The 24,589-nt window shown below is 36.8% G+C and overlaps 2 protein-coding genes across 4 annotated transcripts in view; one reads left to right on the top strand and one right to left on the bottom strand.

Annotated features, from left to right (window-relative positions):
• The window catches only part of KCNIP4 (potassium voltage-gated channel interacting protein 4), a 1,124,788-nt gene that overhangs the window by 1,058,705 nt on the left and 41,494 nt on the right, over positions 1-24,589 (top strand). The window lies entirely within an intron of this gene.
• LOC123848684 (centrin-2-like) lies at positions 18,809-19,592 on the bottom strand. The gene has a single exon (XM_045881402.3). The coding sequence runs from the start codon at positions 19,585-19,587 to the stop codon at positions 19,069-19,071; it is 519 nt and encodes a 172-aa protein (XP_045737358.1). The 5' UTR covers positions 19,588-19,592; the 3' UTR covers positions 18,809-19,068.

Below are 24,589 nucleotides of genomic sequence, written 5' to 3'. Positions count from 1 at the left end.
AGGACAGTCAAAATAATTAGGCTGAAATATTGCCATCTACTGCCTTCATTTGTTACATATGGTCAGTACTTCTGGCTTTTTATTAGGCCCACCACACTTGCTAAGTGAGCCACAAAACTACATATTGAACTGTTTTCAGGTGTCCCAACTTGCAGAGTGTTCACACTATCTGTATATGATCATGTTTGGAGAGAGTGGATGAGATCACATTCCAGGATCCTAATAACATAGTCTTCAGGATTTGGGTCATTAAATTGCCTTGTAAGTTTGAAACTCCTGACAAAGCTTAGAGCCTGGCACTAGGTTGGCACTTAATGAATGCATTCAAAATGAATGAATAGATGAACAAACGAACTAATGAATATAAAATAATGATCAAAAATGCTTTGGGTGAGATCCAAGTCATGTGTATTAGTTTTCTATTATTGCATAACAAATTATCACAAGTTTAGGGGCTAAAAACAATACCCATTTATTAACTGACATTTGTGTGCCTTAGAAATCCAGCGTAGCAAGTCTGTGTTCTCTGCTGAGAAAATCACAAGGCCAAAATCCAGGTGTCAGCCAGGCCGAGTTATTTTCTCTATGGGAGAATCCACTTCCAAGCCAATTCTTGCTGTTGGCAGATTTCAGTTCCTTGTGGCTACATCAGTGAGTTTCTGTCCCTTTGCTGACTGACAAGGACAGACTGCTCTCAGCAGCTGGAAGACTGCAGACATCCCTTGGCATGTAGCTCCCTCCCTATTTAAGCCAGAAATGGTGAATCTAACTTTTTATGCTTCCCATTTCTGGTTTATTTTTCTTCAATCAGCCAGAGAAAGCTCTCTGCTTCTAAAGGGCTCAGATGATGAGTTCAGGCCCACCCAGATAGTTTTCCAATGTTATGGTTAACTGGTCAACTGTACCATATAATGTTACCTAATCACAGAGTAACTGTACCATATAATGTTACCTAATTACAGAGTAAAGTCCATCATGGGCATGCACACAAAGGGGCAGAAAATTGTGGGAGCCACACTAGAATGCTTTCTACCATACCATGGAAGACTCAGCTACAGTAGGTTCCAGACACACATTACTCTGAAGATACCATTTGACATTCCCAGGCATGCTTGACTCTTATGTTGGAAGACCTTAGGGTTCAAAACCAATAATAGATCACTTTGTTTTCCCTTTGTGGCCTTTTAAAATGTATTGTCTAATCTTGAATCTATGTACTTTTGAAATAGCATCTAGAGCAAATAGAAAAATCCTATTACCTCCCTCCATTAAATGAATGGAATACAAATGTAGACAAAACCAGAAAATATCCCCTTAGAAAAATCCAGTGACACTGGAGCCTTTTTCAGCTTGTATCACCAGAATTGAATTTTTATATTCATGGTAAGTGTTGGCAAAAGGAAACATTATTACACAACAGAGCCAGCTAGGGTGGGAGGGCCTGCCTTCATATCTTCTATATTAGAGCAGTAGAGGTCATCTCATGGCTTGCCCATGAGAAATGGGAAATACAGAACTTGTTGATTTCAGAATTTTGCATTTGCACAAAGTGTTGCATTCTTTGAACACAAATGTTATTAAAATAGCTATTTATTCAGAAGTTTGCTATTTGGAAAACCAACTTATGATGCAACATAGATTATTCCCATCTATTACTACTCACTGGGCCTGTTTTATGCATTTTATACATTCACTTAAAACCATTTTGGTTTGGGGCCCTAAACCTTTAGGGATTGTAAATTCTAAATCACTTCCATCTTTCTTATTTACTCTACATCAAAAACTTCTCTCAAATTTGAGGAATTAGACACTCTGCTTGAGTCACTGAGCCAAGAATTCTAAAGCTATGACTCAGAGAAAGACTGCATTATTGAGAATAATCATAGGAAACAGGTAGATTTTAAAAATTAGAATAGCAACTAGGACATAGCAACTGATAGTAATGAAAAAAATATTTTTAAGTATTGCTGCATTATTTAGTGCTAAAGGCTTTAAACATTTTAATAGATCTGTATGACTTGATTTTCATAGCCACACTGAGTAATTACTGATGCTCCTTTCACAGAAGATAAAAGGAAGTCTCTCTTTTTATGATCCTTTTGTGTAAATTCAGTAATTTTATTATTTAAGTTATCTCCTTTTTTGGTTTATTTGTTGTATTAGCTAGGGTTCTTTAGAAAAACAGAATCAGGGGCACCTGGGTGGCTCAGTCATTAAGTGTCTGCCTTCAGCTCAGGTCATGATCCCAGGGTCCTGGGATCGAGCCCCACATCGGGCTCCCTGCTCTGCGGGAAGCCTGCTTCTCCCTCTCCCTCTCCCACTCCCCTTGCTTGTGTTCCTTCTCTCTCTGTGTCTCTCTCTGTCAAATAAATAAAATCTTAAAAAAAAAAGAAAAAAGAAAAACAGAACCAATAGGGTGTGTGTGTGTGTGTGTGTAAATGTGTGTGTCTGTGTGTATATATTGAGAGAGAGAGACAGAGAGAGAGAAAGGAAGGAAAGAAGGAAGGAAGGAAGGAAAGAAGGAAGGAAGAAAGAGAAAGAAAAAGAAAGAAGAAAGAAAGAGAGAGAGAAAGAAAGAAAAAGAAAGAAAGAAAGAAAGAAAGAAAGAAAGAAAGAAAGAAAGAAAGAAAGAAAGAAAGAAAGAAAGAAAGAAAAAGATTTCAAGGAATTAGCTCACACAACTGTGGAGGCTAGCAAGTCCAAAATCTGCAGGGTAGGCTGGAAAGGTGGAGATCCAGGGAAAAGTTTAAGTTCAAAGGTAGTTTGCTAACAGCATTCCCTCAATCTCAAAGGCAGTCGGACTTTTTCTTAAGGCCTCAGTTGATTGGATGAGGCAATCTGCTTTACTCAAAGTCCACTGACTTAAATATTAATCCCATTCAAAAAATAAAACAAAAAAAACCTTCAAAGGAAGATCTAGAGGGACACCTGGGTGGCTCAGTCAGTTAAGCATCTGCCTTTGACTCAGGCTATGATCCCAGGATCAGGCTCCTTGCTCAGCGGGGAGCCTGCTGCTCCCTCTGTCTTCCGCTCCCCTACTGGTGTTCTCTCTCTCTTTCTCTCTCTCTGACAAATAAATAAATAAAACTTTTTAAAAAAGGAAGATCTAGAATAGTGTTCAACCAAATATCTGGGTACTGTGGTCTAGCCATATTGACACATAAAATTTACCGTCCCATTCATTATCAGGTTTTCTTTTGTTATTAGTGGTTGTATGGTTTAGTGGTTGCGTTAAGGTTTATAGCACACACATTTAATTTATCACAGTCTGTCATCAAAGTGATACTATTTTTCTTCACATATAGTTAAAAAATCTTACAACATTATACTTATATTTCTCCATTCTTGGCTTCTTTATTGTTGTTTTCATACATTTTATTTTTAAATATAGTACAAACTCAAAAACACTGTTGCTATTTTTGCTTTAAACAGTTGTGAAAGGGACTTCCCAAGGGCATGGATTTAGGGGAAGAGGGATTTGTGACCCTTTTTGCGATCTGGCACTTACGGTTAGTACTACTTTGAACACATGAAGATGTTTTCTTACATTACCTTTAAAAAGATTGTTTTCCCTTTATTCTATCTGGAATGTCTTTCTCTTTTGAGTCTGTGAAGGTGTTCACTTTCCTTATTTCTCTTACGTTGTCTAAGACAAATTTTAAATATATGAACTCTGGATCTGTTAGAGACTTCTTAGACTATAGAAATTGTACAAACGTAACAAAATCTGGTCAATATTTACTGACCAATGGGATTCTTGACCTGGTGTAGTAGTGTTCTAGCAGAAGATTTTTAACAAGACGAGATAGCCCTTGTTAAAGTATTTTTGATGAATGGGAGTCAAGGAAGGGAGGTTTCTTTCTTCCTTTTATTCCCTTTGAGCAACAGCTTTGCAATTATAATAGACAGACAAGATCTGTCTACCACGTCTAAGTAGAGAACTATAACAACACACGTAGAAGGTGTGTTTGCTTGTTTAACTTGGGGATCTTTGAGGATGAAATGCACACTATGGAGGGAGGCCTTAATGCATGGCTCCTTATTCATTAACTACAGTCTTCATAGAAACAAAGTATTTTACTCAATGATACAGAAGTGCTCATATCGACTCCTTCTTTCTTCTCACTATGGAACTCTTAATTTAAACACCTAGAAGTCTTTTACTTTGTGTGGCTAAGAAAATATATTTTTCCATTTGTGTTTGCTCTGAATTCACTAACTACTTACTGAATTATTTTCTAGGTATCTCTTCTTCCTTTTCTTGACAATCATAATGGGCTTTTTATTTTTTGATTGGAGACTTATAACTATTTGCCGAAGATCCATAGTCTTTGCTTCTGCACTTGTTTGAAGTTCTCTGTAAACATAGACTATTTATAACTACATCATTTAGAGCCTTTGCTTTCCATCAGTTTCCTCTATAAGATGCTGAATTCCAACATGATCAACTGTGCTGGGACTACCTTCTCTGTTTTCTCAGAGCTGAGTTTCCTTCAGAGGTGCAAGCCCTGTGTGTTCTCTGCTCATCCTCCTTCACTCACTGCAATGATAGGTTAGACTAAATTCTGCTCCTTTTGGTGGAAAGACTAGTTTGCTGATTGCAGTCCAAGGTATTCTTCATTACATAGAAAAACAGCAATCATGACGTGGTCTGAATAATATTTTAAAATATTTTGTCTGATTTAAAAATAATATTTTTAAATATTTTGTTCCAATGAAGAAAATCAAAAATTACTAATTATATTCTATCCTTTATTGTTATTTTCGTTAAAAGACCAGTCCAAGTCTTGTCATTTTTGGCAACCTCATCCAAAAGTCACTAAATAAATAAAATAAAGTCACATTAAAAAAATAAAACTTTAGGGTTTTATTTTTAACATAACATTTCATGTGGATTGTCATGTGGATTATATCCTCATGTATTTATATGTCCACATCTTCCCTTGTCTCTTGCAGTTTATGGCTCCTTCATTCATTCATTCAAAATGCTTACTAGCATGTTACTTGTTAGCCACTTTGCTGTATGTGGGAATAGAGCAGTGAATGTGTCATATGAGAAAATTTCCTTTCCCCACAGAGCTTACAATCTAGTGATTACGTGTGTGTTTGTATATATGTAAATGAGCTATCACAATACCAAATAAAAAGTGTTTCAGAGAAGAATAAAATACCATGGAGGAAGCATGTAGTAAAATCCCTATAAATAAGGGGGGAAATGATCACTTTACAGAATAACCCATTTTCAGATATAACCATATATTAAAACCTTCTTAAGTAAGAAAGTATAACCAGACACTCAATTATCCCACAGTTGCTTTTTAATGAAAAAAAGTCCCAAATGAGAATTTCTATTAAAAACAAATTATGCTGTGAACAAAAGCAAATTATTTTTAAACAATTTTAACATTAAACTTAAAGGTGAATTATGGCTAACATTCATTGAACTATGAATGACCAAAATGCTCAAAAATCAATAAAATGTGCTTATTGATTCAACATGAAACAGAATTTCAGCAGCAAATTAGTATTTCCAAGTAGTCTTACACTAACATAAATGCATTGAAAAAATGCCTGTAGTATAAATATACCCTTACCTACCTTCATTTCACTTCCTTAATGGTGCTACAAAATAAAATCAATAGGAGAAGAGCAGGAGAAAATTTCTAAAATGAAAAATAAATTGTAGGCAGAAAAGAAAATCCTCAAAATGCATCAGAAATATAATACAGTATTTAATACTTCTATAACATTCTCAGCAACTCAAAGTGTTCAAATAAACAATTGTCCTCTGAGTAAAACTGTCAGAAAGGAAATTGCTGATAGTATATCTTTTGGAAGATGTAAGCATTTGAAAGGGAATTTATAGATGTAAATGTCATTATTATTGTGAAACCTGAAAACTGCCTTTGCAGATATAAAATGTGAGGAAGGACAGGTATTACAGTTCAACCATTTCTAGTTACATATACCTAAACTGCCCACATATATGTTAACATAATTTCAAAAAGACCTCTTTGCCAATTGCACAACAACTAGATCTCCAGAGCAAGGTCCCTTATGTTGAGTCTCTAAGCAGTATTTAGGACTATGAGTAATTGATCTTAAAAACAACTTACATGCATATAACCTCTTATAGCCTGTAAAATATTTATACTTCTTTTTAGCCACACTGTCTGGTAGATGGAAGATGCATTATTAGTCCCACCTTAGTTGAGAAAACAGATGGTTCAATAGTATAAGATTGTCCAAGGTCATATAATAGGGAAAGATAAAAGAGCTGTAATCTAGGCCTCCTGACTTCTAGTCCAATACTTGTCCCTCCCAACCACATGGCACCTCTTCTTGCAGTCCGTCCACTATATCCCCAGTATGAAAAAACACTTGCAAGAAATTGCCAATGGTCACACATACCAGAAACTCAGTGTCAGTTCTAGATGAGCAGGAAATAGTCTTTTTTTTAATGACTTTTTTTTTAAGATTTTATTTATTTATTTGACAGAGAGATAGACAGAAGAGCACAAGCAGAGGGAATGGCAGAGGGAGAGGGAGAAACAGGCTCTGCACTGAGCAGGGAGCCCGATGCGGGACTCGATCCCAGGACTCTGGGATCATGACCTGAGCCGAAGGCAGACGCTTAACCATCTGAGCCACCCAGGCACCTGGAAATAGTCTTTTTAATTTTTGCACCTTTCATAAGGGAACATGATGGAAACTTACCGAGGTAAGTTTGCTGATGGTGGTGATGATTTTATTCTTTTTATAATAACACTGTTAAGTGTTTCTGACTACAAAACTAATTCATGTTCATTACAGAAAGATGGAAAAATATCAAAGACCATAATGAAGAAAATTAAAAATTACTAATTACATTCTATCCTCTATATCAGTAGAGATCATGCCAGATGTTTGTTTTTGGATAGCATTGCTCCGCCATCTGAGAATACTCATACCGCCTTATACCACCGTTTGAAGTGGTTTCTACAGAGCTGTTTGAGAAGCAAGTGAATCATTAATCCATTTCCAAGATTGGCAGCAGTGGTCAAAGAAGCGTGGTATCAGAAAAAGCAAAGAAGGAAAGTGCTAGTTGTTAATCCTACAGAAAGCAGTGTGCATTAACAGAGCCGCCAGCTGGTCCTATCTATGTCTCTAACATCATGAACTCCTACTAGCCTTGCTCATTCTCTCTGCCTTATTTCTGCCTCATCCCCCATCCTAATCCTTTGTTATTAAGATGCTTTGTTAGCCCTGCCTTAAAGTTTCAAAACCGGTGCTAGAATAGCCCAGTGGTGTTTTCTTTCTACCAAGCATCTCTCTTCCTAATTATATATCCCTTGATTCCATGGAGCAGGCGTGGGGGAAAGCCACAGAAAATACTATTTGCCTTTGCAGGTGGCAGTTCCTCATCTCAGAATGTCCTTGCTTATTTCAAAATCTGGTTAAGTCCCTAAATAGACTTCAGGCCTTTTCTTTCTCACAAATCTTTCCCAGCCTACCAGCACTAGATGTCCCTTCCCCAGTAAAGAGTGAACAGTCCTTCCACGAGGGATGGTTAACACTCACCACACACTGTTTTATAATGATCCATTTACACATCTTTCTCCTCCACTTGATTGTGAGCCACTGAGAACAGGGAGCGTGCCTGCTCCTGTTTGTATCCCTTTTGCCCAGGACACACACCCTACGTATCGAATAACTTTGTGTAGAATAAATGATTGTGTAATGAAATAATCAAAGAAAGAAGGGAAGAAAGTACAAAAAATGAAGGAGAAAAGGAAGGAAAAAAAGGAAAGAAAGGATGGATTTGTCTTTAATAATTCAAAGTACTTCTACAATGAGAGTTCCAGTCTTATAGAATGAGTCATCCTAAATTTGACTACTCAGTAGCCACATCACCACAAATATAAAAAAAACATATTTCCCATCATGACTTGTATATTTGGGGAAGAAAGAGAGAGGATTTTAAACCTGGCAACCTTATATTTCCTCACTGATGTCTGTCTTTTACAGTATGGTTCAGGGGAACAAACACAGGCTCAGAGTAATAAGAGAATTTTATTCTTCCTTGAGCAAATCATTTGACACCTCTTGCCTGGTTTCCCCAGATTAAAAATGACACACTTGAACATGATGAGTATTTCTAACTCAAGCAAACTCATGTTCTGCAAATAATGATCAGTTATGTAAACATCACACTGGACAGGAATTAGGAATTCAATTTTGTGGTGAGTAAAATAAAAGTGAGACCATTTCGGAGAGACCTTTGTAATGTTTTAGGACACGTGTTTAAATGTGAGTTTTATCACTTACTAAATGTCAAGAGTGACATGGATAATCCCCATGATGCTTCGGAGGGTCCCTTGATGGGCCCTAAGGGCAGGAACTGGACCTGCCTTTTTCACAGTTGTACTCCCAGGGCCTAACCCAGTGCCAGACATATAGGTAGGGGCTCAAAAAAGGTGTTAATGGAATAGATCCTTTGTGGTTTCCAAATAATAACACCTGGCCTCTTTTAATTATCAGATAATGTAAGGAATTAAGACGTATCTGAATTGTAATTATTACAGAATCTTATTTTTATGTAATCCTCAATATTTATTCGTATCAACACACTATATTTCACTATGCCTAATTTATGGTAGACCTAGTCCTTCTGGTTCAGTGTTCTATCACATTTTGCTTCTCAAATAAATTCATCACATTATGTAATTATTAGGCCACAGTGAAAAGTTAATTCAAATTGTTCATCTTATTCATTTATATGTGCCTGACTTACAGTAGGAGTTTAATAGAGATTTGTCAAATAGATTCGATTTGAATGAGTAAGAACAACCGTGAAATTAAAATTTCTTGAAATCTCAAATGTTCTTGCAGATTAATTTGTTTCATTTGTTGTGTATGTGTGTGCTTTTTTTTTTTTTGACATCATCTCAGCTTCCTGCTGGTCTTTGAAATAATTCTCTAGAGCTCAAACACTTCTGGTTGTGAAAATGAAGTTCATAAAATAGACTAATATATCATCTCTTGTGCCTGGGGTCAGAGATTAAAACAATAACCAAGGAAAATATGAACTCTCCCTCATTTATCTGATTGTTATCTCCTGAAGCATCAAAACACACCAAGAGAAACCGGGGACTACATTTATTCCTTTGTAGCCTATCCTGAAAAGAACAAAAAGCTGGGGAAAATATACCAACCTGAAATAGATTAGGATATTTTGAAATACATGTAATAAAAACCCAATTCAAACTATTTTTTCTTTTTCTTTTCTTTTCTTATTATGTTATGTTAATCACCATACATCATTAGTTTTTGATGTACTGTTCCATGATTCATCGTTTGAATATAACCCCCAGTGCTCCATGCAGAACATGCCCTCCTTAATACCCATCACCAGACTAACCCATCCCCCCCACCCCCTCCCCTCTAGAACCCTCAGTTTGTTTTTCAGAGTCCATCGTCTCTCATGGTTCATCTCCCCCTCCGATATCCCCACCTTCATTCTTCCCCTCCTGCTATCTTCTTCTTCTTCTTCTTCTTTTTTTTTTTTTTAACATATAATGTATTATTTGTTTCAGAGGTACAGATCTGTGGTTCAGCAGTCTTACACAATTCACCGCTCACCATAGCTAATTCAAAGTATTTTTAAGACTTTATTCTTTAGAGCAGTTATAGGTCTACAACAAAATTGAAAGACAGGTACAAAGATTCAAATATACCCTCTGCCCTGACACAGACATAGTATCCCTCATTAGCAGCATCACTCACACAAATGGTGCATCTGTTACCAAGGATGAACCTATATGAATACATCATAATTACCCAAAGTCTATCATTTATTTTAGGGCTCACGTTGGTGTTGTACATTCTATGGGTTTGGTACATTCTATGGGTTTGCTCAAGTATATTTTAATCACATAGCCATCATTAAAATAAAATACAGACTATTCTTACTGCCCTAAGAATCCTCTGTGCTCAACATTTATCATCCCTCTCCACCCTAATGTCTGCCAATCACTGATTTTTTACCACTTCCATAGTTTTGTCTTTTCCAGAATGTCACATAGAGTCATACAGTGTGTAGCCTTCTCAGATTGGCTTCTTTCACTTAATAATATGCATTTAAGTTTGCTCCATGTCTTTTCATGGCTTGATAGCCCATTTCTTTTTAGTTCTGATAATAATATCCCGTTGTCTGTATGTACCACAGTTTATTTGTCCATTCACCTACCGAAGGATGTCTAAGTTGCTTCCAAGTTTTGGCAATTATGAATAAGGCTGCTATAAACATTGCAAGTTTTTGTATGGACATAAATTTTCAAATCCTTTGGGTAAATACCAAGGAGCATGATTGTTGGATGGTATGGTCAGAGTGTGTTTAGTTTAGTAAGGAACTGCTAGACTGTCTTTCAAAGTGGCTATATGGTTTTGCATTCCCACCAGCTATATAGGAGAGTTCTGGTGCTCCACATCCTCGCCAGCATTTAGTGTTGCCAGAGCTCCAGATTTTGACCATTCTAAGAGGCACATAACAGTATCTCATTGCCATTTTAATTTGCATTTCCCTGGTGACATAGGATGTGGAACATCTTTTCATATGTTTATTTACACATATATATCCTTTTTGGTGAAGTGCGCATTACAATTTTTGGCCCATTTTTAAATCAGTTCATTTTCTTACTGTTGAATTTTAAGGGTTCTTTGTACGTTTTAGGTAACCGTCCTTTTCCAGATGTGTCTTTTGCAAATATTTTCCCCCAATATGTGGTTTATTTTCTAATTCTGTTGACAGTAATATTTTTAAGAGCAGAAGTTTTTAATTTTAATAAATTCCAGCTTATTGATTACTTCTTTTAGGGATCACATCTTTGGTGTTGTATCTAAAAAGATCACCATACCCAAGGTCATCTATGTTTTCTCCCATACTTTCCTATGAGTTTTACAGATTTGTGCTTTACATTTAGGTCTGTGATCCACTTTGAGTTAGTTTTTGTGAAGCTTATAAGGTCTGTTGTCTAGTTTCGTTTTTGTTTTTTTGTTTGTTTGGTTGGTTGGTTTTTTGTGTGTGGTTCTTTTGCATGTGTATTTCCAGTTGTTCCAGCACCATTTGTTAAAGAGACTATCTTTGCTCCACTGTATTGCCTTTGCACCTTGTCAAAGATTAGTTGACTGTTTGTGGGTCTATTTCTGGGTTCCTTATTCTGTTTCATTATTCTAGTTGTGTTTTCTTTCAGCAAGACCCTACTGTCTTGATTACTGTAGCTTTATATTAAGTCTTGGGAGTCAGGGATCATCGACCTTCCAACTTTATTCTGCCTCCTGTTGGCTATTTTGGGCCTCTCCGTATAAACTTCAGAATCAGTTTTGTTGCTATCCATAAAACAGCTTCCTGGGATTTTGACTAAGATTGTTTTGAATCTACAGATGAATCTGGGGACTGACATCTTGGAAAAATTGAGTCTTCCTATCTATGAACAAGGCATCTCTCTCCACTTCTTTATTCTTTGATTTCATTCATCAGAGTTTTTCAATTTTCCTCATTTAGAACTTGTACATATTTTATTATATTTGTATCTAAATATTTCATTTTGGGATGCAGTAATGTAAATGACATTGTGTTTTTAATTTCAAATTCCACTTTTTCATTGTTACTATACAGGAAAGCAGTTAACTTTTGTATATTAACCTTATATCCTACAACCTTGCTATAATTGCTTATTGTTTGTTTGGTTGATTCTTTGAGACTTTGTACCTTGACAGTCATATAATCTGAGAACAAAGACAGTTTTATGTCTTCCTTCCCAATCTGTATTTTCTTTTCATGCCTTATTGCACAATTTCTAGTCCTTATAGCATAATTTAAAGTTTTAAAAATTGTATTGGCTCACATAACTTAGAGAAACATTAATAGCATCCGGCACAGCTGGATTGGGGCTCCAACAGTATCATCATCAGGATTCTCTCTCTTCTGCCTTCCCAGAGAAAACCCTGATAGCTCCAGCAAGAAAGGATCTGGATTTTAGTCACATGACATACCTGAACCAATCACTGTGACCTGGGTGATGGAGAATTGTTCTTGAACAAGCCTGTAACATTGACCTAGCCCTGTGGTCTCAGAAAACAGAGGTATTGCAATTGAGAACCTCACCAATATCATGTGAAATGAAGGACTGGAACTTCCTAAAGCAGACAAGAGTAGAATAGAGCAGAGCCAGGGAGAGTCAGAATCAACGTATCTCATGCTGTCATTCCAGAGTCACTATCTCATACTCTTTCTCTGACTTAAAAATCTTGATTTCCTGGCCTTAATGCAACATCCATGAAACTGACCTAATAGAAACCTACCTGACCTTCAGAGTTTCTTGAATTTTTGAATGTCATTATTTTCTCTTCTATTCCACTTTTCACTCTGCTGGGCATAATTTGGACTTTGGACCTCATAATTACCTAAAAGTGTGCCACTCCGGAAATCTTAAATTAGTCTCTCCCTTTCAACCACAACTTCCCCTCTGTTCGAATGCCCTGTCTCCCACTACCTCCTGCTTACTGACTTTAAAAACCAGAGTATTGTCATCACCATCCCTGCTATAGCCTCACTGGCTCCACATTAATCCAGACCATATGGCTTTGATCACATGAAACACCTCTGAAGCATTCCTGCTCCTTTACTCTTGTTCTATGATCATACCTGTGTTGATTTCTTATGACTGCCTTAACAAAATACCACAAATAAGGTGGCTTAAAACAACAGAAATTTTTCTGCCACAGTCTGGAGGCCAAAGTCTGAAATCAATAACACTGAGCCAAAATCAAGAAGTTCTCTCCAGAGGCTCTAGGGGAAAATCTGTTCCTTGCCTCTTCCAACTTCTGGCGGGTGCCAGCATTCCTTGGCTTGTGCCTGCATCACTCCAATTTTTAAGACCAGTATCTCTCTGCTTCATGTTCACATCACCTCCCCCTCTGCATGTGAATCAAATCTCTCTGCCTCAGTCTTATAAGGACATTTGTGATGGCATGTAGAGCCCATCTGGGTAATTCAGTATAATCTCCCTATCTCAAGATTCTTAAAGTAATCACATCTTTAAAATATAAGGTAATATTAACAGTTTCCAGGATTTAGAGTAAGTATATCATTTGGGGGAACCATTTTTTAACCTATTATAATGTCAGTATAGCAAAAGCCTACTCTGAAGTCAACCAGTATCTTTTTCCTCTTCTACTACTTGCCAGAAGGAAAAAATCAGAGGCATAAGAGTCACCATTAATTCACAAGTTTTATACCCAATTTGATATCCCCTTTACTTATCCATAATCAAATGTCTCTCCATCTATACTTAGCTAAAATTAAATACCTTTACATCATTTAAAACTCTCCTGATTCCACCACCGCATCCTCAATTCCTAGAACAGGGTCTAGTACATAGTTGGCACTTGATTTATATTTATTTACTGTCTTATTCCTTCCAATACAAAAGAATGTTCCATTTTTCCCTGTATTCTTAATCCCATTCCTTTTGATATCTTGCTCCCTCTTTATTCTGTATCTCTAATTTCTCCCCAACCCCCTGTTGGGGTTGCTGCTTCCTTATATCCTCTAAACCTTCTCGAGTCTCTTACACATTTAGAAAAATATGTAAGAGTACATACTCTAAACCATTACAAACAACAATACTTATCTGCAGACACTGGCCTCTCTGTTGGCAAATTTTATTCTTATACTATTCTTACACAATTCCTAAAAGAATGACCAAAACTCAGTCTATAATATCTCACCTCCAACCTAATCCCCAGCTATAAGCTTTGTCTCTCCTATGTCATCTAAACTGTTCTTCCTTAGGTCAAAACTTTTTTTCATAGTTATGAGTGTTTATGAAAAATTAAATCCTTTATTTTGAGATAAGTGTAGATTTCACATGCAGTTGCAAGACACACTGCAAAGAGGTCTCCCTCTACCATTTTATTCTAACAATAACATCTTACAAAACTGTAGTGCACTATCACAATCAAGACACTGACACTGAAGCTCCCCATTGACTTCATTTAAATTTCCCCAGTTTTCCCTGTACTCAGTTATGTGTGTGTCACACTCTTTTTCCTTTGCAAATGTATTGAATACTTTCCAGTCTTGAAATAATTAATTGCTTGATTTAAATTTAGTAAATGTATTTAGTGTATATTATGAACCAAAGATTGGTCTAAGGTTTTACAAATATTGGCCAGTGTTATCTTTATATAAATTCTATGGGGTAAGAATATTACTATTAGTCCCATTTTACAAATAAGGCAGCTAAGGCACAGAGAAGTTAATAAACTTGCCCAAGGCAACTCAGATAGTATGAATAGTAAAGCCTGAATTCAAGCCTATGCAGTCTGGTTCCAGGGTCTATGCTTTTATCCCCTCTTTCTCATGACCTCTTGAGACCTAAATGAACTCTGCTGAGTCTGGAGCTAGAAGCCATGAGCTCCTTGAATGTCCTTTGTTCCTTTGACATCACTATCTGTTGCTTCTCCTTGTACCTCTCTGACTACTCCTTTTTGGACCACTCCTCTTATGCCCATCTCTTAAATGTTGTTGTTCCCTAAGACAGTGTATTTAGCTCCCTGATTTTTTTGTGCTAAAGGCACATAAATCCATAGATATAAGCTTAGACCTCTTACCTGAGCCCCAGACTGATTCCTGATTGTTGGCTCTATCTCCCCTAGATGCCCATCAGATACTTCAAACTTCAATTTGTCGGAAACAGCACTAATCCATCTTTCCATCTTTTCCCCATAACTCACTTCCCTCCACATCCCCCCACCAAAGAAAGTCTATCTATTTGTCTGCATTCTGATCTTAAAGAATAATGCTTCCATTCATTCAAAATTACTCTCTATAATAGTCACAAAATGAAGAAATCATAGTACAGGTACTAACTGTGCTCTTAGTGAATAATTTATACTCTACAATAATATTTGGTTTTTATTTTATTCTGAAGTAATGACCTGGATTAGTTTGCTTACGGTGCCTGACACAGAGGCATAAAATGGAAAAATGCAAAAATCGAACACTTACGGAAAGATGTGACAAATCATTTTCCAATGGTAGAATTAAGGAAATAATTCTTAAAGAAGGACAAAATTAGTTATAAGAATGAAAGTATAATTAGAAATGATGATAAAGTACAATTATCCCAGTTCTCTGGGGAAAAGTGTTCTTTTTCAACTGTGCATTTTAACTACCAGAGGAAACATTCCTTATCTTACTAGGTATGTTAGGTTGTGAAAAAATAAGAGATGTCTAGAATATTTTGAGAGGTTATATAGAGGCCAAACCATCCTAGACTTCTCATCTTCCAACAAAAATAACAAAACAAAGAAACAAAAAACACACATAAAACAACAACAACAACAACAACAAAACCCAGAGAAGACTTGAGATAAATCTCCCGTAACTTAAATCCAAACATTTATCTCTCTCTGGAAAGCAGTAAGGTTAACAGCTGATGAACAAGAAAATGAAAACATCTGTAAGATACTAAATAAAACATGTATTGTTTTTACTTCATTGTGTGGCAAGAACATAAAACCTGTAGCTTTATGCCTCACTAGAGAGAATAAAAATTGTTATCATAAAATTATATAACATGAGTTTTGAAGAGGATCTCTTGCTGATTGAAAAAATGCTTTTACCATATTTGCAAAATGAATGTCTTGAATATTGACAAGCTCTAAAAATGAAAAGTGTGTAGACATAAATCAAGAGTAGAAGTGGTAGTTTTGTGATTTGATGATTCTTTTCTATGCCTGGAATACTTTTGAGAAGTCAAGATTTTTATATATTAAATAAATATATGTGTAATATTTAATATATTAAATATAATAAGAGTTAGACTATTTCAGTTACCAGGGTAAACATATCTGTAGAGCTACATCTACTAGGGTGCTGGACTTCCAACCCTCTGGAAAGATGCTAGCTCCTAACACAGTATCATTGAGGCCTCATTAGCACTTATAATAGTATAAAGATCCATCCTAATCAGGTGCACCGTGTACAAGTATGCATTGTAGAAATTATCATCATCATTTTTAATTATTGTCAAAAGTAAAGAAAGATTCAGAAATAACTCCTACAAAGTAATAATCCTAAATTATTTGCAGTGTAATCCATGGCAATGAGAGTTTATTCTGTGTGTTTGCTTTTTTTTCAGTTACAGAGATGGAAACAAGAGACCTTAATCCTCAGCTATGTTGAAACTCTTGTTCGGGTGAAATAAATTCACCCACACAAAGAACATAGTAGCTGATTGGTGGAAAACCTCCACCAGAGCAAGACCATGTCTGTTTTTTCTCTTCTGTTTATTCAGCTTAAGCAGAGAACCTCATACACTGTAGTAGATGCTAAATAATTATGTACTGGATAAATAATATACCAAAGTTAGAAATTCAGCTCTGGTAGGACAGAAAAAGAAACAGAGCAATATTGATTGTGTAGAATGTGATTTGCCCTTTTACTGGGCACTTTGTGTAAAGGATCACTTAATTCTCTCCAGAGCCCTATAAAACAGGTATATTATCCTCATCATATGAATGGTAAAGACCTTGATCCTTGACATGTATAGTGGGCCAGGAATTAACTAACTAGGGCTGAGACTGTCACTATGACTTGAACTCATGCCAGGATTTGCATATGGCCTTGACCTCTCCCCCAGCTCTTGTGAATTTCTCATCCTTCTCATCCTTCAGGTCTCTGCTTAAAAGTCACTTAAGTGTGACTTCTTCAAGAAGGTCTTCCCTGTAACCTTTCCTGGATTAGACTGTCTCCCATTCTTGCTCTGGAGCACTTACCACTGTTCTACCAAAATGATCATCTCTGGAGCTCCTTATTTCATATGTGCCTTCTCTGATAGATTCCAAACTCCCCAGAGGACTTCGTCTGTCCTGTTGATTGTTTATCCCCAACACTTACTACACTCTCTGACATATAATATGTTTTCAAAAATATTTGATGAATAAATGAATGATGGGAAAACCCAGGCTTGCAAAAGTTAACCCATTCGAAGTCCCAAAACTAGTGCTATGAGTGGATTTTAAGCCAGGGGCTAACAAATTCCAGAGACTACAATTTAGAACAATTTAGAACAAGAAAAAGGAAGATTGATTTATGATTAAATAAACAGAAAGTAATTAGTAAGGATCTAACATCCTCCATTAAGTTAAAAAAATAACAAAAACTGAACAGGGTCGTAATAATCACCCCCACTGTTATAGAAATCATCCTCATCACAGTTAATGCCAGATATTGTCCTAAACATTGTATATGGGTTATCATTATTTAAACCTCATAATAACTCCAAGATAAGTATTATCATTATTTCTGTTTTAAAGATTTAAAAATTTCCCCAGTAATATAGCCAAGCAAACCAAAGCAATCTGACTTCAGAACCCACATGCACTTAAAAGCAAATTTATTCGAATTTCAGACTTGGGATTTTTGTTGTTGTCTTGCTTATTTACTTGTTTCCTTAGACCTACAACCTACAGATTTTTAATGACTAAAATTAGGGGTGGCTCAACTGCCAAAAAAGAGATTATAATTTTAGGCTGATTTACTCCAACTGTAATATCCAGAATAGAGGAGTTAATAGTTTCTGGGCCCCTTTCCCTGAAATAGTTAATGTTCCTATATACCTAATTTGGGGAGCGCCTGGGTGGCTCAGTTTAAGTGTTTGACTCCTGGTTTCAGCTCAGTTCTTGATCTCAGAGTCATGAGTTTGAGCCCCACATTCGGCTCCAGGCTGGGCGAGGAGCCTACTTAAAAAAAAAAAATGAAATTCTACATACCAAATTCGGGAACAGGAGCTCACAGTCCCCTTTCATAAAGGGAAAATATCTTTCTGGAAAGAAATCTACTCATACTTACACCAATAACAAGTTTAGGGAAAGAACTCTCAGAATATGAACTAGAAATCAGATTTCCTGCTATCCTGGAGGACACTGCTGCCCCCTTGTGCCTCGATGTTGTAATAAAACACTCAGAATGTTTGAGGCCGGCTAGCTGATCTGGCGCATCACCTGAGCTCTGTAGACCCCTCTGAAGCTCTCTGGGCAGCTGACTGAGAGTAACCAGGTAGGTGCCCAGTCTCCTTCTGAGCCACTGTGCCCACAGTGGGGAACCTAGAAGCATTGCGAGTCAAGGCGGGACTGTCCTCCCAGGCAGTGACCCTTGCTAATTGTCCCCCTTAGAGAAGAGCCTCTGAAGAATCACTGGAGGCAAAGAAGGGTAAGACTTCTTAAGTATTTGCAGCAAACAGAATTTAATTAAACAGAATAAACATTCCTGACTTGTAGCCAAGCTCCAGAGACTCAGGGCTGCTCCTTAAACAGCAACTTGCTGAGAAGCAAGTACCTGAAAGAGGGACAAAGAATTCTTTTCTCAGAATTAAGAACAAGAAAAGAGAGGGAAAGGAATATATAATAAGATGTATTTGAGGGCTGGGTTTGACCGTGTCCTATACCTTCCTCATGAAAGCAAATGAAATGACTGTCCTGCATCTCCTCATTGGGACATTTGAATTAATTTATGAAAAGCAGTTAGATTTTTCATGCTGTTTTGCCCTGGTGTTTTTGTTTTTGTTTTAATAAGAAAGGCTTTATTTTTAAGACAAAACAAATAGCATAAACACACATCCAAATGCACATGAGTAAGTTCACTGGGTTTTATAAAAGAGAAAGCTGCACTCGGGTGTCAGTTATAACAGATGCCCCCTGCTTCTGGTGGCATGGATACAACATGTGCTTGTCTAAGAAGTCGTTCTGGGGTAGCCATGACAAGAGTGAGGTGATACAAGACAGAAATGCAGGTACGTGAAAGCTTTAAGACCCTTTTCACCACCCTAATGTGCTTTTGTTTTGCTCTGGGGAATTGAAGCAATCAGCAGGTCACCTTACAAAGAACTTAAATGTCAAAGAACACTTTCAAATACCTAAAAGAGATTCAAGATTGTTACTAAAGTTATACAGGGAGATCAGTAGGAGAAAATAGTTTATGTTCTCAAAACCCAGGTTTCACACAATATGAAGAGACTGATTTTAGTAAAGGCTGGTCTTTTTCATGATGCGCAGGAACTCCTGCCCATTGGCTTCTCCATCTCCATCTCGATCAGCCTCATCGATCATTTCCTGTAGCTCCTCATCAGTGAGGTTCTCATCCAACTCCTTGGCCACACGTTTTAGATTTTTGAATGATATCTTCCCAGTTTCATCATCATTGAAGAGCTTGAAAGCTTTCAGAATTTCTTCTTTGGTATCTTTCTCAGACAGTTTCTGAATCATCACAGTCAAAAAGTCACTGAAGTTCATTTTTCCTGTCCCTTCCTTATCGATATCACTTATCATTTCCTTGATCTCTTCTTTCTTGGGTTCAAAGCCCAGTGCCCTCATTGCCACCTTAAGTTCCTTAACATCTATGGTCCCAGTTCCATCAGCATCAAAGAGATCAAAAACTTCCCAGATTTCCTGTTTCTGCTCTTCAGTAAGCTCTGGTTTAGGACTCATCCTTTTTTGCTGGGCAGATGATGCCATGCTTGCCTTCTTAAAGTTAGAGGCCATTGTCAATGGACTCCACTGCCTGCCCTAATGGGTTTTAATATGAATTTATTTGTGTGAATATTTGAAGAATGCTTGTCTTCCCCATGGACTGTAAGCTCCAAATTGGTGGGGACCATGCTTACTGACCTGGGAATATTTGTTGAATAAATGATTAATGATTTTTTCTTTTTTGAGTGTGAATTAATAGGTTTGAAAAATATTGGATAAAAGTTCCCCATGAGTTTATTTTTCTTTTCTACAGCCTTTCATGGAGGCAACTTACTAAGATAAAAGAGCTTTATAGCCAAACACGGGTTCAAATCCCAGTCCTATGGCTGAATATCTGCTTGACCTTAGGGAAGTTTCTTAAACCTCTCTGAGCTCATTTCTCACATACCATGTAAGAAAATATCTACTTCCTTTGCTTATTATAAGGACTTAATGAGAACACGCATCTCCTACACAAGCTGGCTCAGTGCCCAGCATACCATGGGTGATCATTAACTGCTACTTTTATTCATCCTGCACCCTCTGCATTCCCTCAAAGCTGAATATATCTTAGAACAGATTTTTCTACAATCTAGACAAGTCAAATCAACTGTATCTACATACATAGACACACCCATATGCAATCTCATAGATTATACTTCTTTGTCCAGCAGAACTTCCACCAAATTTGTCAGTAAACAATAAAGTGAGCTCATTTCCATTTCCTCACTCTGTTGAGAGATATAATAAAATGACAACAGGGTCATTGCATATGTTAGGGTGTTTTTGACTCTAAGTAACTGAAAACCAATAAATAAAAATGGCTTACACAATGAGGAAAATGTATGATCTCACATAAGAAGCCAAAAGAAGATAGGCACAATGAAGTCATCAAAGAGCCAGAATCTAGCCAATGCAGTAGGTCAGGAAAAGAAGACTGAGGATAAGATTGCTGCAAAGCTGCAGAAAAATACATCTTCATATAATCGTATATATATAATATATATAATATATATATATATAATATATATAATAATACATAATATATATATATAATAATACATAAATATATATGTGTGGTGGATGTGTATATCATCATATTGGTGTTTTATTCTTTACAACTGAAACATTGCACGATTATTTTAAGTAGAATTTTTTATTCAGTTGTGTTTTCTTTTTCCAATATCAGTAGGCTGATGTCATGCCAATTTGAAAGTGATTTAATCAATTCATAAAATCTGCATAATGACCTTGATGATATAGAGCAGAAAAGAATAAGGACAGGACACCCCTCAGCATATGGAATACGATTCATAGCAATATTGCGTCATAACAATCATGAAAAGAATATTCAATTTTGCAGTCAATGCTGGTCCTGTGCACTCCTGAACACAGCCTTGACAGGGTGGATTCCTTTCAAATCTAGTTAAACTAGGGTTCCAAGTAGTGAATTTTACTATAGAAAAGACACTTAAACAGAAACTGCTATGAAAACTGAGGTCAACTCATATTGAGAAGAAGCAGACTGTAGTTTTCAGACCTCTAAAGATGGCCCACTCATGATTCCTGTCTCCTGGTTATTCAACCAAACACTAATCGAGGTATTGCCTTAAAGAGATTTTACAGGTGTAATTAAAGTCCCATATCAGTTGAACTTAAGATACAGAGATCATCCTTGTGGGTCTGATCTATTCATATGAGCCCTTTAAAAGATAAGTGAAATCAGAACTTGTGAGAAGAAAACTGAGCAAGGCACCCAGCTAGTAGTCCACCATGTAATGGGGACCTCAGTCCTACAACCAAAGAAACAGAATCCTGCCAACAATCTGAATGAGCTAGGAGGAACACGGCCAGGTCCACAAGAGAACCAGTCAGCTAACATGTTGAGTGTGAGACCCTGAGTAGAGAACAGAGCTGAGCCATGACAGACTCTTGCCCCACAGAACTAAGATAATAAACTTGTATTGTCTTAAGTCACTAAGTTTTGAGCAATTTTTTGTGCAACAATAGAACTAATACATGGGACTTTTCTTCGGTCACTGTTGTCTTTCCCCCTCACCCCCAATGGTTTTGGATACCTGAAAAACTTAACTCTGTTGTAATTGACAAAATGAGTTTTGACCAAATAAACCCTCTCTTTGCATAAAGTTGGAGAAATCTTTTTCTGAAGACTCATTAAATCAAATAACTACATGCATTTTAATAAAGGTTTGGGGCTTGGGCCTGATCCCAGAAAGGCTTTTCCTACAGAATTTGGGCAACTTCATTCTGCAAAATCAGCATAAGTGATAAGTGACTTGAGAATATTAAAAGACATCCAACATTTGTAGAGTTTCTAGAATAGTGCTAGGATCTTTATATACATATTGTAGATGAGTTATCATTTCTTCACTGTAAAATTCTATTACTTTCTACATTTTATAGACTGAGACTCAGAGGCTGGACATTTCAATGATTTCTTTGTTAGTAGAGCTGGAACTTGAGATTTTTTTTCTTTTCTTTCTTTTTTTTTGGCTGTAAATCTCATGTAATTTCCCTCTTCCTTAGAGTTGGAAAAGAGAGTTTGAGGTGCAGAGAAAATTTGCCTTGTGCCTGGGATTTCTCCATCACCCTGGGTGACTGGGGAACCTCACTGGGCTCAGAATGTGCCTGTACTTCACACTCAAACAACTGAACTGAATCTTGATTATCACCCAGCACTTGTGTCTTTTCCAATATTAGGGAGGGAAGTCTTTCTCCAATTTTTTTTGATATAAAATTTATATTTAGCCCAAAGAGTGTATTAGAGAATGCAGAAGTTTCTTAATGCAAATTTTGGAAGCAGCAAAATAGACCCATCATGTTGGTTGTATCCAGTTTTTAAAGTTTTTCTTTTCTATACACTATTTTAATTTTCTATTGTTTTTTACATGTGATGTCAGTATTTCTTAGAGGCCATTTTACAGGTGAGGAAACTTAGACTGGAAGAAAATAAATGACATTAGAATAGAAATTTAACCCAACAATTACACTACTAGGTATTTACCCCAAAGATACAAATGTAGTGATCTGAAAGGGCACCTGCACCCCAATGTTCATAGCAGCAATGTCCACAATAGCCAAACTATGGAAAGAGCCCAGATGTCCATCAACAGATGAATGGATAAAGAAGATATGGTATACATATATAATGAAATATTACTCAGCCATCAAAAGGGATGAAATCTTGCCATTTGCAATGACATGGATGGAACTAGAGGGTATTGTGCTAAGTGAAATAAGTCAATCAGAGAAAGACAATTATCATATGATCTCACTCATATGTGGAATTTAAGAAACAAAACAGAGGATCAACTGGGAAGGGAGGAAAAATAAAACAAGAGGAAATTAGAGAGGGAGACAAACCATAAGAGACTCTTAACTATAGGAAACAAACTGAGGGTTGCTGGAGGGGAGGTGGGTGGGGGATGGGGTAACTGGGTGATGGGCATTAAGGAGGGCATGTGATGTAATGAGCACTGGCTGTTACATGCAACTGATGAATCATTGAACTCTACCTCTGAAACTAATAATACACTGTATGTTAGTTAATTGAATTTAAATTTAAAAAAAGAAAAGAACAGAAATTTATAACCAGTTCTAGTTCTTAGTGATCAGCTTTTATGTTCTGAAAACTAAAGGGCCAATCCTCTTATTTAAATGAGCTTTTTACAGCCCAATTGTTGAATACAGTAAAGATTTTAAAATTTTTATTGAAATAAGAAATGTTTTCTTCTGACCCTGGTGGTTTCCTCTTAATTTCTATGAACATGTTTATGATAAACAGTGATGAGGGTAGGGGGTGGAACCAAGATTTTGACCTCAAAAATTCTTCATAACCATTTAATGGTCTTTAGTGGTGGTTAGGGACAGATATATATATATATATATATATATATAAGAGAAAACTGGGACTTTGAATAATACAACACAAGGCATCTGGGGCTCCTGGGTGGCTCAGTCGGTTGAGTGTCAGATTCTTGGTTTCTACTCAGGTCATGATCTCAGGCTCTTGATCTCAGGGTCCTGAGATTGAGTCTTGCTTCAGGCTCCATGCTCAGTGGGGAGTCTGCTGGAGATTCTCCCTCTCTCCCTCTCTGTCTCTGCCCCTTCCCCTCCCAAATAAATAAATAAATCTTTTTAAAAAATACAACACAAGTCATCAAAAGTGTTCCTCAGCACAATTAAATAGAGAAGAACAGCAAATTACAGAGAAAAAAGTATTTCAGAGTGTATGGCATTCCAAAAATTTGCCCACAAGTTTTTCAAAGAAGCAGCCAGAGCAAATTTATTTTTTAATTTCTTTTTTTTTTAAGATGTTATTTATTTATTTGACAGAGAGAGAGACCACAAGTAGGCAGACATGCAGGCAGAGGGAAAAGGAGAAGCAGGCTCCCTGCTGAGCAGGGAGCCTGATGCTGGGCTCGATCCCAGGATGCTGGGATCATGACCTGAGCCGAAGGGCAGACGCTTAACCAACTGAGCCACCCAGGTGCCCCTATTTTCTAATTTCTTAAAAGCTAAGAGCAGGTTGAAGGGGTACCTGGCTGGCTCAGTTTGTAGAGCATGTGACTCTTGGTCTCAAGGTTGTGAGTTTAAGCCCCATGTTGGGTGTAGAGCCTATTTAAAAAAAAAAAAAAAAAAAAGCTAAGAGCTGGTTGAGCATTTATCCGTTTCAGATAAACATTTTTAATACTCTCTGTTCTAAACACTGTTGGGCTCTATAAAGATCAGTCCCTGCCTACAGAGTATTTACCAAGTCTAAGAGGAACAGAGAAATCCACATACAGAATCTGGGGATATTAGCAGTACAAGTCATGGCATAGCACCATTTAAACTTTCAGAAATTCTCCCATAATTGTGAAATGCAGGCCGTGTTTAAATTTCATGCTACTAAGAGAGTGACTTTTCTGAGCAACCCCATTCCAAGCTAGGGAAGTGGGGAGTGGAATTTAATTTAGAAGAACCTATGCTTTCCCAATTGGATTAGGTATTAAGCAGGGTGGAATAATATATA

Source organism: Mirounga angustirostris, unplaced genomic scaffold (assembly GCF_029215605.1).
Source record: "Mirounga angustirostris isolate CCGP_5_RB_7025 unplaced genomic scaffold, mMirAng1.0.hap1 SCAF_2, whole genome shotgun sequence".
NCBI lineage: Eukaryota > Metazoa > Chordata > Mammalia > Carnivora > Phocidae > Mirounga > Mirounga angustirostris.
This window is presented reverse-complemented; position numbering and strand designations above follow the sequence as displayed.